Genomic DNA, 20,181 nt, shown 5'->3' with positions numbered 1-20,181 from the left:
TACTTAAATTGTATCATTTTCATTAGTAGATTTATTTCCCTAGGGTAGTCATTTCCTATTCTTTACCTGTTTTATTCTATTACTAATAATGGAAAAGAACTTATCTAGTAATGGAGCTCTAAGGAACCTAGAGGATGTGTTAAATTCTAACATGAATAGTAGGATTATCAAGACAAGGCTGTATATGTATGTTTAAAACTCTTCCCTTTATATTTTAAGTTTGGGTAATAAAATTAGGTTATTACAGATGTTGTTATGTAGGCAGTTACTGACCTGTACTTGGCCCAGTTAATATGTTTTGTTTTTTTTTTTGTTTTGGTATCATGGTAATGCTGACTTCATTAAAATGAGTTGGTAAGTGTTTTCCTTCTCTTAGGAAAAGAGAAAAGGGCATGCACGGGCACTTAACAAAATGGGAAATAGAGGTAGCCTATAAATATAATTAAAGCATTTAATTTTATTAGTTATCACTACAATTTAAAATAATTTTTACTTTCAATTAGCAATTTAAAAATTAAAAATAAATTCTGATGTGTATGATTCAGCCATAAGGCTCTCTTTGTATTTGCTGGTGAAGCCATCTTTCCAAACAGCAGTTTGTTAGTATTTCTAGAGGTACTACCAAATGTTAATAATCTTTCACCTAATTCACTTCTAAGAAACTATCTTAAGGAAAGAATCAGAAATATGGACTGAAATTTATGTACACATTTTACATTTGAGGTGATGTTAGTAATTATGAATAATTTAATTTTCAGCAGGTCATTCAGTAAACACATAAATTATAGAATGTTTATCTCTATATTAGAATATCACATGGCCATTAAAAATTACATTTTTAGATTTTTCAAGAACATTGGTAAGGAGTGCATAGTATAAGGGGGGGGGGGAATGGTCTATCATTCTGCATGAAGTGTAATTCTAACTATTGATTAAAAATATTTAAACAAGCCCGGCCAGGCATGGCTCAGTGGTTGAGTGTCGACCTGGGATCCAGGCGATAGGGGTTCAATTCCTGGTCAGGGCACATGCCCGGGTTGTGGGCTCGATCAATTACTCTCTCATCATTGATGTTTCTGTCTCTCTCTCTCCCTCTCCTTTCCTCTCTCTGAAATCAATAAAGATATATATTTTTTTAAAAATTTTAAAAATGTTTAAATAAGCAGAGTAATATTTAACCTCATTTCAGTCATTTCTAGATTGAGGAATTATGTGAGCTTTTTCCATATATTTCTGTGCTTTAAAATTTTTCTAACGATGTATATTTTATAATCAGAAAAGGCTAGATATGGCCACCAGAAATAGAAATTTCTCAAATTTGTAAGGGATTAAGAGTGAATTTTGTCTTATGTAGATTGAACACTTACCTGTGCTTCTCCTTGAGTAGTTGTAAGTCTGGTATATAATACATATTCACTGCTTTTTCCCTCCTCCTGAGTTTGGGTCATATTTTTCTGTTCCTTTGCAGTCTCATAATTTTTTGTTGAAAACTGACCGTTTTATATAACATATTGTAGCCACTCTGGATTCAGAATCTTTTCCCTTGAACGTTATTTGTTTACTAACTTCTCCAGGCAAAATGTATGAAATCTCTCTCTCTGCAAGTATGCTTGACATACCAGGGCATACCCCGTGTCTGCGTAGTTTTGTGATTCAGTTAATGATTAGATACATAATGTGCTCAAATGTCTGGTGCATTAAGGCTTCTTCCTCTCCCTGTGGATCTTTGTGGGATACACATTCAAAGTTCAGGCCTTTTCCAAGTCTATCCAGCTTTTATTTTCCACTGATCCATTTCATATCTGCTGTGTGCAGCCACAAGGTTGGCCAAGAGTACGTAGATAACTTGGGCCTTCTTAGTCTCTGCTGTGCATGTGTGCTGCCTCAAACAGCAGTATGGTTGTCCCAACAACCCCTGCAACTTAAGGCTAGTAGAACTATTGGCCCTTGTAGTTTGCCTGCCATAGAAATTATCACATACCAAAATTATAACTTATACTGATGATACCACTGAGTGTGGTCATTGTCCAACTCTCTAAATCATGTGAGTCTCTCTTTATGGTGACTTCAGTGCTGCCAGTCCTCTCAGCTTGCCAAATCATCTGCGCTTGCAGGTGGGAAGATAAGAGACTGGAGCAGCCCCAGATGAGAATCGCACAGACTCTCAATATTCTACCCTGCGTTGAGCAGTTTTATAAGCATTCCCAAATTGTTGTATGCCTCTGGTTGACTTCCACAGTACTAAAATAATTTTTGTCGTTTTGTCCACCTGAATGGTTGCTTTTTGGGGAGAGGATTTCTTGCCTTTTTAACTTGGCCATAGTCAGAATTTCAAGGATTTTAACTTCTCTATCTTAAATCTCTGTCCTTTTCCATACTGTGTCTTGTCTCCCAAAGACTCAGTGAATGACAGACTTGGATTAGAAATCTAAATATTAATTAGATTTATCTCACAACAGTCTCAAATTAGCAATGCCAGCACTTTCACCATACACTTGATTGCTGAAGGCTTATATACACTTTTTTTTTTTTTTTTGCTGTGTTGTCCTCATTCTTCCCTCACTTTTAAATAGTTGAGTCTATACTTACATTGTCAGAGAATATAGTCATTACATGCTATACTCTCTCCCTTAAACCTTCATTTTATTTTAGTTTTATTAGTAACATGTTCTATGCTTGATGCTCACCACCAATTTTTATGCAATATCTGTAGTCAATTTGGTTTTCTGAAGTGCTCTATTAGATTTTTCAGAAAGGGCTCCATAGGCACAACATTCCCAGAGTTCTTGCATAGTGATAATAGTTTGTCTGTCACCATATTCTTGTAAGTTATTTTTGTTGCATATAAAATCCTTGGTATACATGTTCTTTCCTTGATTATTGTGTTTTAAATATGTTACTCCATTTTTCTTCTGGTATAAAGTATTGCTATTGAAAAATTTAGACTAGGCCTGGCCGGTGTGGCTCAGCACTTGAGCATCGACCCAGGAACCAAGAAGTCACCAGTTTGATTCCCAGTCAGGGCACATGCCTGGGCTTTGGGCTTGATCCCCAGTAGGGGGTGTACAGGAGGCAGACGATCAATGATGTTTCTCTCTCTATCCCTCCCCCTTTCTCTCTCGCTCAAAAAATCAATAAAAACGTATTAAAAAAATAAAATAGACCACATATTATTTTTAAAAATTTAGAATAGTCTATTATTATTTCCATTATAAAGCTACGTAGTAGCCCTGGCTGGGTATCTCCATTGGTTGGAACATAGTCCTTATACACCAAGGTTGCAGGTTTGTTCTCTGTCAGGGCACATACAAGAAACAACCAGTGAATGCATAATGTAAGTGGAACAACAAATGAATATTTTCCTGCTCTCTTTCCCTTTCTCTCTCTAAAAGTCAGTAAATAAAAAATGAAAAAAATAAAGTTACTTAGTGTATGCCTAGATCAGGGCTTTGCAAACTACTGACCATTGTAAACACAGTTTTATTGTATATAGCCGTGCCCATTCACTTACATTTTGTATTTAGCTGCTTTTGCTGTACATTGCCATAGACAATATAGAAACCGATGAGCATGACTCCAGACACTAGTATTTGAATTTTATTTAACTGTCATCCTATGGTCTACAAGACTAAAATATTTATTGTTTGGGTCTGTGAAAAGTTAGCCTACATCTGGCCTAAATGCCTAAAGGATATCCCCCCCCCCCCCTCTAGTAATTCATACTAGAATGTGTCTTGGTATTTGTCATTTTGGGTTGCTGTTCTCAGGCCTGTGTCTTCCAATACATGATTTTCAACTTTTTCCATTTCCTGGAAAGTTTTCTTATACTTTTGAGTATCTGATCTTTGACTATCCTCAATATTTAATCAGTTTCTCTTGAGGCTTCATTTTTTTAATGTTTAGAAGTATTCCCTTTTTTCTCTTTGTTCCTTCTTTTTTAGTCTTTGTTTCTGAAATGATTTTTTTCTTTGCTTTTTAATTTTTTTCTGAGTTTTGTTACTTCATCTCCCTCCTCCTCCTGCCCCAAATTTGTTCTTTTATCAGCAGCATCTTTAAGCTTCCTTGGAAATAGTTTATAGTTGTAATCTGTTTTTATGGGCTTATCTTTTATGATTTATTGTCTGTAGGAAGTTAGAGATTTTATTCTGCTTCTCTTTTTTTCTTATAACCATGGGTTCTATATAATATCTATTACTTTTTAATGTGAAACTTGCTTTACCGAACTTTTAGAAGGAGGTTTGATTCAAGATAGTTTTTGCTGGGCATTTTCATTTTTTCCAGTTTGGGGCTATTGTAAATAAAGCTGTCAAGAACAGTTTTATAAAAGTATGTTGTGGACATGTTTATATTTCTCTTAGGTAAAAACTCAGAAGTGAACATAGGCCAAAGGGCTAGGTGTTGTTTGTTAGAAATTAAAACTTTTACCAAAAACCTTGCCATCAGCAGATTGAGAGTTCTCATTGTTCCATGTGCTTGCTACCATTTGTTGTCAGTCTTTTTAATTTTTGCCATTCAGGTAGATGTGGATTAGTATGCTGTTGTGATTTTTAACTTGTACTTCTCAATAATAATACTGAGTATCATTTCATATAATTGTGTCCAATCATCTGGCTTTTATGAAGTGTCCTCTCAAGTCTTTTGCTCATTCTATCGGCTAGTTTTTCTTTTTGTGTTTTAGGGTTTCTTTAAATATTCTGCGTACATGTACTTTGTGTGATATGTTTTCTGAATATTATACCAATTTGTTGCTTGACTTTTGATTTCTTACTGGTGTCTTTTGGTGAACAGAAAAAAATTTTTTTATGAAGTTTATCCAGTTTTTACTCTTAGGTTTATTCTTTATACAATATCATGTCATCTGCAAAGAGCTAGTTTTACATTTTTCTTTCTAACATGGATTCCTTTTAATTTTTTATTGCCTGATTGCATGGCTAGAACTTACAGTAAAATGTTGAATAGAAGTGGTGAAAGTGGACATCTTGTCTTATTTTTTATCTCAGCAGTAAAACATTTAGTTTTTCACTATGAAATATGGTGTTAGCTATGGGTTTGTCATAGATGCCTTTTTTTAGGTTGAAGAAGTTCCCTTCTATTCCTGGTTTGTTGGGTGTTTTTATTATGAAAAGGTGTTGGGTTTGGTCAGATGTTTTTTATGCATCAGTTGAAATGATCATATGTATTTTTCCCTTTATTTTTTTTAATATGGTGTATTATAGTGATTGATTTTTTCATATGTTAAATCACCCTTGTTTTTCCTGGGATAAATTAAGCTGTATTTAATTTGCTAGTATTTTGTTGGGGATTTTGCATCTATGTTCCTAAGGCATAATTAACCTGTAGTTTTCTTTTCTGGTAGTGTGTTTGACTTTGGTATCAGAGTAACACTGACCTGATAGATTGAGTTTGGAGGTGTTCCTTAATTTTTTGGAAGATTTTGGGAAGGATTGGTATTAATTATTTAAACATTTGGTAAACTATTAAAGCCATCTTTTCATTGTAGAACTTTTTTTTTGTTTTGTTTTGTTTTTACTAGTTCAGTCTTTACTTGCTATGAGCCATTCACATTTTTTTTTCTTCTTGAGTCCAGTTTAGTTGTGTCTTTCTAGCAATTTGTCCACTTCATGTAGTTTATCTAATTTGTTGGTGTACAGTTTTTTGTAATATTTCCTTAAAATCCTTTTTCCATGTGTCAGGTTGGTATTAATGTCCTTGTTTTCATTCCTGAAATGAAAAGGTTGAGTCTTCTCTCTTTTTTTTGGCTAGTCTAACTAAAAGTTTGTCCAAATTTTGTTACTTTTTTAATGAACCAGCTTTTTTTACTTCATTGACTTTTGTTATTTTTTTTTTTAATTATCTACTTCTGCTTTTATTTCCTTCATTCTGCTTGCTTTAGATGATTTAATTTGCTTTTCTCTAAAGTAGAAGGTTTTGTTATTGATTTGAGGTGTTTCTTGTTTTGTTTTTTAACACGAAGACTTACAGCAATAAATTGCTCTGAGCACTGCTTTTGGGGCATCCCAAAAGTTTTGGTATGTTGTTGTTTTTTCATTCATCATGAAGTATTTTCTAATTCTCATTGTGATTTCTTCTTTAACACAGTGGTTATTTAGGAGTTTGTTGTTTAGTTTCTGCATATTTGTTAATTTCTCAGATTTTCGTTTTTGAGATTTCTAATTTTACTCCAGTGTAGTTGGAAATACTATATTTGTATGAAGTGATGGAGACAATATACTTGTATGGTTTCAGTCCTTTTAAATTTATTGAGACTTGGTTTGTGTCCTAACATGTAGTCTCTCCTGGTGAATGTTTCATGTGTAAATTGAGAATATATTCTGCTGCTATTTGGTGGATTGTTCTATATATTTCTCTTAGGTCTAGATAATTGTTCAGGTCTTTTATTTCATTGTTGATCTTCTGTCTAGTTGTTCTATCCATTACTGAAAGTGGGGTATTGAAGTCTCCAACTATTATTGTTGAATTGCCTATTTTTCACTTTAGTTTGACAGTTTTTACTTCATATATTTTGAGTCTCAGTTGTTGGGTGCATATATGTTTACAATTTCCCTCTACATGCTGCTTATTACATCCCCAAAATTTTGATGTGCTCTGTTTTTATTTTCCAGTTGAAAATATTTTGTATTTGCCATGATTTCTTTTTTGATTCATGATTTGTTTATAAATATATTTTTAAATTTCCAAGTATTTGGTACTTCTAAGTATTTGTTGTTGTTTTTTATTTAATATGTGGTCAGAGAACATACTTGGTAAGATTTTAGTCTTGAAACTTACCAAGACTTGTTTTGTGGCTCACCACACGGTCTATCTTGGTGAGCATTCCATGTGAGATTGAAAAGTAGTGTTTTCTTCATCCGTATGTGAGCAGTCAGTTTTGAAAGTTCATGAGGCTTGACTGCTCTAGCCCTTTCAGAACTAAAAGTGCACCTTTTACAACTCACCATTGGAAAGAACAAAAACCCTCTACATTTCACCTTCCTTCTTTAAATGTTCTTGTCTTGCTTTCCAGCAAATACCCACTGTTTATTTTTTAAGTCAGAGGGCTTTTTCTCCTCAGTTTTCCCAGACCCTTCTTCACTCTCTCCATGCAGAATATCTACCATTTTACACACACACATACACACACACACACAGCTAGACTTTTTGATACTCATGGGCAGAGATTATCATTTTCATCCTTTTATTACCATTCTGATAGCAGTTAACCAACAAGTATTTAAATTTTCATGAATTGAACCTCATAAAACTGGACTACCTATATGCCTTCAGTCTTTTAAGACCTACTTTTTACATCAATACGTTATTTCATAAAATGTTATAATTTCCAGAATCACTTAATGATTCTTTCAAGATAGGTTTACTCTTAGGTATTTTTGAAAAGACTTTTAAAAAATATGTACAGAAATTGATTAAAAATAACTTTCTTTTTGAAAAATTCTTCCATGCATTTGCTACATGGGAATTTCCCTTTTCTAAGGAGTGCTGAGCTGAAGACCAAAGGAATTAAGACTAATTTATGAACTGTAAATAGAGTTAAGTAAATAGTACATGCCATGAACTATCACTCCCTTTAGAAGTTAACATTGACTCTTTAGGAGGAAAGGTAATATTTCATTTGGGGATAGCAACTTAAAACTGAACACTATTTCGCCCTTGCCAGGTGGCTCAGTTGGTTGAGTGTTGTCCCATACACCAAAAGGTTTGAGGGTTTGATTCCCGGTCAGGGCACATACCTACATTTCGAGTTCTATCCCTGGTCGGGGTGTTACAGGAGGCAACCGATTGATGTTTCTCTATGTCTTCCTCTCCCCCTCCCCCTTCCTCTCTCTCTCAAAAAATCAGTCAAGACATATCCTCGAATGAGGATTAAAAAAAATTAAAACAAAAAACTCCTGAGCACGATTTGGTTATGGGAAAAAATCATTATTTGGAAAGATATTTTGGAACTCCTGGTGAATCCCTTGAGTTTGGGGGTTTTGGGTTTTTGTTGTTGTTAAAGTATAGTGTAGTATAGTAAAGTATAAAGTTTTTATATATTTGTTAAAGGTTTCTAACTTTTATTCTGTGACTATTATGTCAAATTAGCACAGCTTCTTAATTTCCTAATTGGTCAGCGAAGACCCTAACCTTTGCCAGGTATTTCTATACCTTTAGAGTGCTTAGAATTTCTGCAAATGCATTCACTGTTGTGAGTAATTTTATTGTTTTCCACACTTCATAGTGTTTTCTAATTCCTTTTTCATTTTGAATCTTGGTGCGGTAAGATGAGTGTATTTATACAGTTTAAAAGACACAGTTGTGACTGTGGTTTAGCTATGATTGAGTTAGGATTAGAATTCACATCTCTTAATTCCTAGTTTAGTAGTTTTGTATTCTGTTTCACAGATTCTAATCCAGTATATATTCTTAACTACTTCTAAGACTTAGGACAGTTTTGCCATCCATTAATTTTCTCATCTATAAAATGAGAGAGGCCAAGTAGATTGCTTCATATTTTCTTTCAGTTTTTAAAATATCATTAAGTACGGTAAGATTGAATCCTACAAAATGATTCAGCTTATTGTTACACTTGTATGATTGCTGATTATTAGTATCGTGCTAATGGAATTCATTTATTGACTGAGGGTTTTTCCCCACTAGTTTGAGTTCCAGAGGGCAAAATTTTCCTTAACTTATTTGCTATTTACTAGGTAATTTCCTAGCCCAGTGCCTCGAATGTGGCAAGTGCTCAGTAAATATTTGTTGAATGAATGGTTAAATGAGTGACAGATAATGTTGGCATGGGTGGATGCAGTATAGTGCTGTGGAAAGAGCATGCACACTCTTGTGTTTGATCATAGGATAATAGGATATAATATATCAGAAGTTGGGAAGGTTACTTGGGATAATGTATACTGTAAGTTCAAAGCACAGTGCCTTTCACGGAAAATGTTAGTTTCTTATTTCAATCCCTTGGAGACCTAGACTTTTTTTAACCAAGAGGTTTTTATTATATAAGCTGGGAAACCATGAGTATGCTAGATTAATTTTTTAATAACCCTTGTTATTTTTCTTATAGTTTTACATGTGGCACCCATAAAAGATGAGGCTGAGAACACGGAAAGCTTCTCAGCAATCCAATCCAATCCAAATACAACGCACTGCCAGAGCAAAGAGGAAATATTCAGAGGTTGATGATAGCATACCTTCAGGAGGAGAAAAATCACCGAAGAATGAAACCGGCTTGTTGTCTTCAATTAAAAAATTCATTAAAGGAAGCACACCCAAGGTAATGGTTTTCCCTTTTACTTAAATCATTAAAATTAAAGTTTAGTTGTTTTTTTTTTTTTAACGTATAAAGATGAGAAATCTAATATTGCTAGAGCCCACTTTTAAGGGAATGTGGTGTTATTTTAAGAGTATTAACATTTGGTCTGATTTTAAGAGTATTAACATACAAAATATTTAATAGCCTTTTAAGAAAACAGTATTTATTCTACTTAACTGATCCACTTGGCCTTCTGGATTGTTGTTTTTTTTCCAGTATAGTATTATGGGAAGTAAAAGAAATTTTTCTTTTATTTGAGTTGTTTTACTTGTGTTTTTTTACTCATGTTTTTCATTTCAAAGAAAAGGTAAAATTTCTCATTAATACATTGCTTACTTAGGGAAATGAATTATCTATCTGAATTTTAACATTTGTGCAACGAAATGTATTAGTTCATTAAAGAGAAAACAAAATTATTAAAGAAAGAATGGATGCTGAACAGGAGTCACATGCTCCAGATTCCTACTCTAGACCAACTTGAGTGATCTGAGGAAAGTCATTTACCCCTCTAAGCCTCAGGAAGACAGTAGAATGGGACTAATACCAACTATTTTGTCTGTCTCAGAGCTGTTTTCAGATCAGATGGCAAACAGGTGGAAAGCAGTTTAAGTAATTTTAATGCACTCTATAAGTGGATGATGTTATTAACATTCATTATATGTAGATTGTATCACTGCTTACTACTTTCGTGTTCTTTTCTTGGGATTACTATATATGATAAATTTTCATTATAAGTTTATCACTTTGATAATTAGAAAAATAAATCACTGTTCTACTTATTCATAGGGGTAGATTTTGTTGTCATACAACTAAAAAAGCCGTTTCTGTGAACCATTGGCCAAGATTTAGAAGTATTCTGTTTATAGACTTTTTCTTTATGTTTTGATGGTTTAATCTTATTATTTTTAGCATAAGTAAAGTTTTTCTGTTAATTTTAAATAAAATTTTTTTTAAAGTTCCTTTGAGTTAATTTCTATAAACTTAGAAGTAATATTATATATCATAGTAACAAAGATCAGATTCCTTCCAGAAACAGTTTCCTGGGTCTATAAATTCCTAATGGGTTGTCATCACCCCTGTTGATGGGACTGTTACTATGTGTCAGTTCATTCTCTGAACAACTCTGAATATTATAAAGTTCTTCATCTTGAGGAAAATACATCTATCCTTTCTTATATGTTCTTTTTCTGCATGTGCAAGCGCACACCCTCAGTCTAGGCGAAATATTTCTAGTTTTCATTATATGACAGTGTATGATACAGATCACCGTCTTAGTCACCCTTTTCCATTGTTTATGAAAGGTAACAACCAGAAGTGAAGATAAGGTTTTTCGTATATCTAACTTCTGTTCACTTTTATGTCCTTTGAACTGGGCATTCTTCTATTAATGTAGCATTATGTTATATATTGTATCCTCCCTCCCTCCCTCCCTCCCTCCCTCCCTCCCTCCCTCCCTCCCTCTCTCTCTCTCTCTCTCTCTCTCTCTCTCTCTCCCTTTTCTCCTTTAGTGGTTATATTTTTGCCCATGTCTACTAAAACTGAAGAGTCAAGGTTTTTCTATAGAATTTGCTGTCAGGGTTTTTTTGTGGTTTTTTTTTCTTCCTTTTTTTTAAACCAACATCTAGGATTTTTTATTAATGCCTAAATGTATAGAGCCACAGAAAACCTGGTTGCTACCTAGTATCTTATTAATTAATAGTTTTGAGGCAAAGTTTCTACAAATTCATTTAATTGTACTGTTTGTTATTCATCCTAGATTTTTGTATTATATTTTATAAGATTATTATGAAAATTAGTATTCTAATGTCTTACTGAAATTAAGGCACACTTTTATTTTCCCCTCCCAATCTACTAACCCTATGTTAGAAATAAAAGGTAAAATTGTCATATAGTATTCCTAATGAGCTTATAGTGGCTTCTAATTGTTATTTCATTGTTATATACATTGTCATTACACTGTCTTCTTGATTATATATTCTAAAATTTTATTCAGTATCTGATTTTACTGAGTATACAGTGCTTGCCTATGTTCAGTATCTTAAATACAGAATTGTTTGTTTTTTTCAAAATTTGGGTAGGGTTTTGCAGCTAATATCCAATAGGTGCTTTATATCCAGTATCTCCTTAATCCTTAAACCATCTTCTGTTATTTTATAGAAGAGAAAAACTGAGGCTTAGTGAATTTAGGTTACCTATACAGTGTCAGTAACAAAAACAATAAAATAAATAGCTTGCCCAGGATAAAATAACAATAAAGAACAAATAAACAATAATTGAGCAATTACTATGTGCTGTGTATATTCTCAGTGCTTTAAGTGTAGTGACTTCTTTAGCCTTACAGACCATATGAAGCAGGTACTATCATCTCTATATTATAGATGAGGAAACAGGCACTGAGAGGTTAAGTAACTTGTGTAGGGTTACTCAGCTTTAGGTAGCAACACTGAAATTGAAACCCAGGTACTAGTTTCAGGGCCTACAGTCTTAACCCCACTATACACTACTGGCTCTCCAGTAAGTAACAGTGCTAAGGTTTAAACCCAGGTACATTCGACTGTAATACCTGTACTCTTTCTCCTGTACTGTTTTGTCCCAAAGTGACTAGATATCATCTTCATAGCATTACCTATCTTGTGTAGGGAGTAAAAGTTATTCTTGATGAAAGTAAATCAGAGTTGAGTCTTCCTGTGCCACCCACTTTGTCATTTATATTCTATCATCAAATCAGAACTTGAAGCTTGTTTTTATAGGAACTTTTTTTTCCCTTAGTAATTTTTGCATATATTATTACCCTCTGCCTTTAGTCTTTCTGACTGGATGCTAGGCTACTTCTCTCATTTTCACAAGTGTTGTTTTCAAAAGCAAGTTAGACAACTCCGTATGTGGCCACTTTGATTTCTTTGGTACCTTTCCTTTTTTCTTCTTTTGGACTTTTAAAGTTATGTGACTAGACTTAAATTTTTAGACAAGCTTTCTCTTATGAGCTCGGCCCCTTCTAAGATATGACATTGCTTTCATTCCTGTTTCATGAGTCTGGCTTTTTGAAACTTGCTCTCCTTATACCAGCCTACTTTTTTGCTATTCTTTTACTATTATGATTTCTAGGACCAATGGCTACTGGTGTTCTCTTTTTTCTTTCTTTTTTTAAAATATAAATATGGCCCAGCCAGGTGTGGCTCAGCGGTTGAGCGTCGGACCTAGGATCACAGGAGATCAGGGTTCAATTCCCGGTCAGGGCACATGCCCGGGTTGTGGGCTGCAGCCGATCAGTGACTCTCTCATCATTGATGTTTCTCTCTCTTTCCCCCTCCTTTCCTCTCTCTGAAATCAATAAATAAATAAAATATAAATATGTCTTTATTGATTTCAGAGAGAAGGGAGAGAGAGAGAGAGAGAGAGAAACATCAATGATGAGTCATTGATCGGCTGCCTCCTGCACGCTCCCTACTGGGGATTGAGCCCACAACCCGGGCATGTGCCCCGACCGGGAATCAAACAGTGATCTCCTGGATCATGGGTTGGTGCTCAATCACTGAGCCATGCCAGGCAGGCAGTTACGGGTGTTCTTGCCCTTTTGTATAACTGACGCATTTTTATATTGCTAACAAGTTTTAATCTGCGTTCTGGTCCTAACTTTGCTTAAATTAACCACAAGAGTATTTAGGTAATCTAAATATCGATTGTTCATTTATGAATATAAAGGGTGTGTCTTATTTTGCTAGGGCTGCCATAACAAAATACCACAAACTGAATGGCTTTAATAATAGAAATTTATTTTCTCACAGTTCTGGAAGCTAGAAATCCCAAGATTAAGATGTTAGGAGACTGGTTTCTTCTGAGGCCTCTTCCTTGATTTGTAGATGTTTACCTTCTTGCTGTGTCTTCACATGGTTACTCCTCACTCTGTGTGTTGTCTGTGTCTTAATCTCCTCTGCTGTAAGGACACCAGTCATATTTACATTAGGGCCCACCCTAATAACCTTTGTTTTAACTTAATTACCTCTTTGAAGGCCCTGTCTCCAAATATGTTTCCACTCTGAGGTTCTGAGGGTTAGGGCTTTAACAAATGAATTTGGGAAGACACAACTCACCCCTACCTAATAGGGTGAATGAAATCTCTGGTCTCTTTTAAATCCACATTTTGTGATTCAAAGACTTACTTTACTCTTCAGATTTCAGAATTATGAAATTGTCAGCAAGAGGACTCAGGAATTGTTCACATGCAGGCTTTCTGCTTTTATCATAAGATTTCTGATATATATTTTAAGTTAAGGCCTCACAACTAAAATGTATTTGCTTTATACCAGGAGTCTCTCTACACCTTTCTAAATAGGTGGTTTCTAGAGTTTTCCTATAACAAAATTATCTTTTCTCCTGTTCTTACCTGCATACTGTTATGCTGTCATAGCTAAGGGTCATCAATTTCCATATGGTTATAATTCTAATGAAATAGTGGAATCCTTACCTGTTATATTAAATCAGTGTATTTATTATTTATAAATATGTCTTTATTGATTTCAGAGAGGGAGGGAGAGATAGAAATATCAATGATGAGAATCATTAATTGGCTGCCTCTTGCACGGCCCCTGCTGTGGATCGAGCCAGAAACCCAGGAATGTGCCCTGACTGGGGATTGAACCTCTATCTCCTGGATCATAGGTCGATGCTCAACGGCTGAGCCATGTTGGCCAGGCTAAGTCAGTGTTTTTAGATCTTTTAATTATGACCCATAGAAATACACCTTATAATACAGCCATACCTACGAAACAAAACTCACCCTTAATATATTTGATGTGCTCTGATTTTTCTTTTCTATTCTGTTGTTTCTTATTCTCCTTTGAAAGGTGATTTTAATACTTTAAATTGATTTTATAATCCACTGATGAGTTGCATTCTTTTATTTGAAATACATGATTAAATGAAAACTCTTTAACTTTTGAATTACCAAGCTTCATAGTTTATTTGGGAATTTTCTTACCATCAGAGTTAAATCTCACTTGTTCATGTAAGCAAGTAACAGCTAAATTAATGAAGTAGGTTATTTATTATGGAATGAAGAAAATTAGCTCAGACTGGCTAGCTGAACTTAATGAAGGAAAGGGTAATTTGTTTTCATTCATTTATATTCATATTCTCTCTCTCTTTCTTCCCTCTGTTCTCTCTCTCTCACACGCACACCCCTCCCTTCCTACATACCTGCATTTATTCGTATATTTCCTTGCTCTGGCTTCTGAAGTTTTGGTCTTAGTTTCTAAATACTATCTTTCACTAAAGGAACTAGGGCTCCTTGAAGAATTGTCTTGTTCTAGGGCTTGGGTAGTAAGAGATTATAAACTCTAGAATGAGATAACCCATGAGACCATAATAAATATATAAATAAATGAGTGAATGAATTAATAAGAGAGAAGGAAAAGTTCTCCCTCTTCTACCCTACTCCTCTATGGATATCCAGTTAGTCAACATTTGTTAAAAAGACTCTTCTTTCCACATTAGATTGATATCTTGCTTGAAAGTCAAAGGCTATATATGTTTGGGTCTATTTCTGAAATGTATTCTGTTCCATTGATCTATGTATTTATCTTTATAACATACTACACTGTATTAGTTTAGCTTTTATAGTGAGTCTTGAAATTAGATAGTGTAATTCCTCCAAAATTTTAGAATTTGCTTGTTTATTCCTCAAAACCTATTGGAATTATAATAGAAACTGTATTGAATACGTAGATCGTTTAGTGAGAATAGACATCTTAACAATATTGAGTCTGCCAATTCTTGATCATGATATATCATCAATAATGTAGGTGTTCTTAATTTCTCCCAGTAATGTAGAGGTCTTACACAGTTTTCATTAGTTTCATTCCTAGATATTTGGTGTCTTAGGATGCTATTTTATTTTATTTTACTTTTTATTTATTTATTTTAAAATTTATCTTTATTGTTGAAAGTATTACAGGTGTCCCATTTCCCCCCCCAATTGACCCCCTCCACCTCGCTCCCACCCCCTCCCCAGGCCTTCACCCCGAACAATCTTGGTTGTAGTTTCTTATTTTTCATCACTTTTAATATTTCTTGCCACTCCCTTCTGGCCTGCAAAGTTTCTGTTGAGATATCAGCTGACAGTCGTATGAGTGCTCCCTTGTAGATAACTAACTGCTTTTCTCTTCTTGCTGCTTTTAAGATTCTCTTTTTGTCTTTAACCTTTGGCATTTTAATTGTGATGTGTCTTGCTGTGGGCCTCTTTGGGTTCCTCTTGTTTGGAACTCTCTGTGCTTCCTGGACTTGTAAGTCTTTTTCTTCCTCCAGGTAGGGGACGTTTTCTGTAATTATTTTTTCAAATAGGTTTTCAATTTCTTGCTCTCTTCTCCTTCTGGCACCCAAATAATACGAATGTTGGGCCTCTTGAAGTTGTCCCAGAGGCTCCTTATACTATCTTCATATTTCTGGGTTCTTTTTTTTGTTGTTGTTCTTTTTTTCTCTTCTCGTTGGGTGTTTTTTGTTTCCTCGTGTTCCAAATTGCTGATTTGATTCTCAGCATCCTCTACTCTTCTGTTGATTCCCTGTAAATTATTCTTCATTTCAGTTCCTGTAGCCTTCATTCCAAATTGGTATTTTACTATGTCATTGATTTTTCTCAGTTTTCATAATAATATGCTTAAGCATCCTTGTAAACAAAATTCTGAATTCTGTGTATGTTAGCTTGCTTGGATCTATTTCATTTAGTTCCTTTTCTAGAGATTTCTTCTGTTGTTTCCTTTGTGACATGTTTCTTTGCCTCCACATTTTGGCTGCTTCTAGGTATTTGTTTCTGTGTTAGGTAAAGCTGCTATGTCTCCTGGAATTTGTAGAGTGGCTTTGTGTAGTAGGTGTCCTGTAGGGTCCAGTGGCTGAGCCTCCCCAGTCACCTGAGCTGGGCCTTCTAGGTGCTCCCCTGCGTGGGCTGTGTGCAGTGTCCTTTTGTAGTTGAGCCTTGGTTGCTGTTGGTGTCACTGGGAGGAATTGACCCCCAGGCCATTTGACTGTGAGGATCTGCTGCAACTACAGCCAAAGAGCTGCTGTGCTGGAGACACCCCTGTGGAGCAGGATTTACTTCAGTGGAGCTTTGGTGTTCACCAAGTGCACCCCTTGAGTGTGTCACTCGTTGATGTGGTAGGGTTGTAATCCAGTGTGGTCGAGTCTGACCACCAGGTGCACTGTCTCTGGGGCCTCCTAGGAGGTGCAAAGTCAGCCTTGGCCAGTGCCTTGCCCAGAGCCACCCAGCATGAGCTACACAGCGAACTGTAGTTGGCTGCTACTTGTGCTGGGCTTGGTGTTGTCCAGGAGAGGCCAAACTATGCACCAATGTAGGCTGCCGCTAGTCCCAGGCCTGGGGCCACTTATCAGGCCATATGGGGCACGATGCTGCTTGTTTGAGCTATTTCAGAAAGTCCTAAGCATAAGGCTCGAGAGGCTGCTTGCATAGAAAAGCCACTGGAAGTGGCTTGGATGAGCTTGCAGGTAGGTAGAAGCGGGGCCTCCAGGAATCACTGGTCTCGATTCTTCAGTTCCCTGGTTGTAGAGTTTCTGTTCAGCTAGATTTCAGGAGGTTCTGAGTGATGGTGGTTCTGTATTTTAGTTGTAATTTTGATGTGGTTGTGGGAGGCGGTGGGTACAGCTGTTACCTGTGCCACCATCTTTCTCTCTCTCCTGGTGCTATTTTAAATGGTATACATTTAAATTTTTTGCTTTCTAGTTCTTTGTTGCTAATATACATAAATATAATTTTTCCAAATTGACCTGGCACTATGTGAAATTGCTAAATTCACTTAATAGATCTAGGGTTGTTTATTTCTAAAGATTTCATAGGTTTTTATACATAATCATGTTATATACCAGATGACAACAATTTTAATCCTTTCTGATTTCTAGGCCTTTTCTTTTTCTTCACTTGTATTGGTTGGGATCTAGTACAATGTTTGTTTAGTAGAAGTGGTGAGAGCAAACACCGTCTCCTGTTTTTGATCTTAGGGGAAGAGAGTTTGTTTACCATTAGGTATGATGTCAGCTAAATGGTTTTCATAGTTATCTTTTATTTGAGGAAGTTCCCTTCAATTTCTAGTTTGCTGAAGGTTTTTATCCTGTTGAATTTTGACAGAGACTTTTCTTTTTCTATTCTTTTAATGTGGAAGAGCACATTTTTTTGAATGGAAAACCAAATTTGCAAGTATTACTGGATTTGTTTGCTGTTTTGTTTTTTTGTCTTTTTGGTGTGTTTTTTATGGATTTATATGCCTGTGGTTGTCATGGTTTGTAATGCTTTCAGATTTGTGGGTTAGGACTATGTTGGTATTAGAAAACAAATCAAGAATTGTCCCCTCTGCTTTTTTCTGAAAGAACTTGTATTGGTTTAGTATTATTTCATCCTTAAATAATTAGAATTCACTGGTGAATTCTGGAGTGTAACCAGATTTTCTTTGCAGTACAGCTTTTACTATAAATTGGATTTCTTTAATATGTATGGGTTGTTTAACTCTTCTATTTCTTGTTTCAGTTTTGGTCATATGTGTTTTTCAAGGAATTTGTCCATTCATCCAAGTTGTTGAATTGTTTAGTGTAAAGATTTTTATAGTATTTCTGTATTAACTTAATAATGTCCGTGGAATCTATAATAATCCTCTTTTCATCCTGCTGTAGATAACTTACAATTTATCTTTGTTTTGATCTGTCTTGCTAGAGTTTTATCAATTTTATCGCTCTTTCAAAGAACCAACATCTGCTTTGCTCATTTAATTGATTTCTATGTGTTACTTTTAATATTTTCTTCTCTCTGATTTACTTTTACTTTTCCAGCTTAGATCAGGAGTCAGTTAAATTTTTCTGTGAATATTTCAGATAAGAAATACAGGGGTTGGCAAAAGTAGGTTTACAGTTTGTATGGAAAGGAATATAATAATAATACAAGAATAAACTGTGTTTCACGTATTCACAACTGAAAATCTATTGTTGCCCACCCTGTATTTTAGGCTTTGCAAACTGTATTGTCTCTATCATAGCTGCAACTCAATTCTTCCATTGTAGACGATACATAAATGAATGAGCATGACTTGGGCCACTGATACATGTAATTTTCATTGTGTCATGAAACATTGTTCTTGTGTGTGTGTGTGTGTTTTGTTTTGTGTGTTTACTTATGTTTAAAATATTACAGATGTTCCTTTTTCTGAAACATTGTTCTTTGATTTCCCCCAACTGTCCCCCAACATTTAAAAATGTAAAAACCCTGCTAAGTTTGCTGGCCATATAAGAATAGCATGCTGGACTTTGCTTTTGGATTGTAGTTTGCCAGCTTCTTGCTTAGATCATTAATAATACTTTTATTTTTTTCTAATGTAAGTATTTAAAGCTATGAATTTCAAAGTATACCACGTATTTTGATTATATTTTTATTACCTTATTATTTTTGGAGTTTATTCTTTGACCCATGCATTAGTTAGAATGCATTACTTCTCAGATATTTGGCCATTCCTTAAATACCCCTAGTTGTTAATTTCTAATTTAATATCATTGTGACCAAGGAATATACTCTGTATGATTTCATTTTGGGGGTTTTATTTTGATACCTTTTTTTTATTATTATTTATCTTGATTTCAGAGAGAGGAAGGGAGAGGGAGAAAGATAAAAACATCAATGATAACAGAGTCATTGATTGGCTGCCTTCTGGGGATCAAGTCTGCAACCAGGGCATGTGCCTTGACTGGGAATCGAACCACAATCTCCTGGATCATAGGTTGATGCTCAAACACTGATCCACACAGGCCAGACTATTTTGATACTTTTTAATATACAGTGTATCTTGATGAATGTCCCATATGTATTTTGGAATTTTGAAAATATTTATAATTACAATTTTATACCTACTTTCTGTTAATACAAATAAAACTTTGACTATTTTCTAAAAACACAAAGGAAATTAGTGGGGAGCAAGAAATTATTTACAGTTTTGCAAATTGCTTTAATGGTGGCTTCATAGAATGTGGTTGTTATCGTTGAAGCGTATAAAGAAAACTACATCTATTGAGAAAAGGGAAGAGTATTTTAATATCCTTGTTAGAGAATTGCAAATACTCTGTTGATACTATTTCAAAACTTGACAACTAGTGTAGTTTCTTAAGTTCTTGTTCCAAGATTGAATTTGAAAACCCTACAATGATCTTTTCAAACTTGGTCTGTCGTGCACTTGAAATGGATCTTTTACCTGTGAATGACTTACAACATCATGTTCTGGTTATTTGGAAAATATTGGTTCTCTGCATTGTGCAGATCTTCCACATGTGTGTCCACATTGACATATTTTATTATTCAATATTTAAAAATCAAATTTCTAAATATCCCCACTCAACAGAACAGTCTTTATGTATTGGGAAAACTGTTGACAACAGTGTCCGTTTTTTTTTGAATGGCAGGCTGCTTTGTTCACTTGTCAGAAAATATCTACTTCAAGTAAAAATAGTTTTCTATCAGAAAAGGTAATCTTGTTCAGGTTACAACTCAATCACTCAGATACTTTTTCTCAAGACAATTGTGGAAGCACAAATTTGCTGCGGAAGTATATTATGTACATAGTACTTCCCATCTCTTACAGAATATTAACACATATTTAAGGGTTGAGATTTAATTAATTTTACGGCTTCATCAAGGACATTCCTAAGTAGAACCAGCCTTTTTTTCTCTCCTGAAAGTGCGTGGCAATGAAAAATACAGTGACTATTGGGTGTCAGTGCCTTGATTTGTGCTATGATGGTAGTTATATCTGTCATTGCTTTTGCACATTTAGCACAAATGTCAGCACAAGTTATTCCAGGGTAAACAGGCAAAATAAATT

At 34.8% G+C, this 20,181-nt stretch overlaps 1 protein-coding gene across 2 annotated transcripts in view; it reads left to right on the top strand.

Moving 5' to 3' along the window:
- CTDSPL2 (CTD small phosphatase like 2) overlaps window positions 1-20,181 on the top strand; it is a 73,957-nt gene that overhangs the window by 9,402 nt on the left and 44,374 nt on the right. For both annotated transcript variants that reach the window (XM_016211427.2, XM_016211410.2), the window contains exon 2: window positions 9,074-9,283. In XM_016211427.2, the coding sequence (XP_016066913.1) occupies window positions 9,098-9,283 (186 nt within the window). In that variant the 5' untranslated portion in view covers window positions 9,074-9,097. The remainder of the gene's footprint in view (window positions 1-9,073; window positions 9,284-20,181) is intronic.

The sequence above is a fragment of the Miniopterus natalensis genome, chromosome 1 (genome assembly GCF_054644295.1).
Source record: "Miniopterus natalensis isolate mMinNat1 chromosome 1, mMinNat1.hap1, whole genome shotgun sequence".
In the NCBI taxonomy this organism is placed as follows: Eukaryota; Metazoa; Chordata; class Mammalia; order Chiroptera; family Miniopteridae; genus Miniopterus; species Miniopterus natalensis.
The sequence above is the reverse complement of the archived record's forward strand: the minus strand, read 5'-3'. Positions and strand labels throughout refer to the sequence as shown.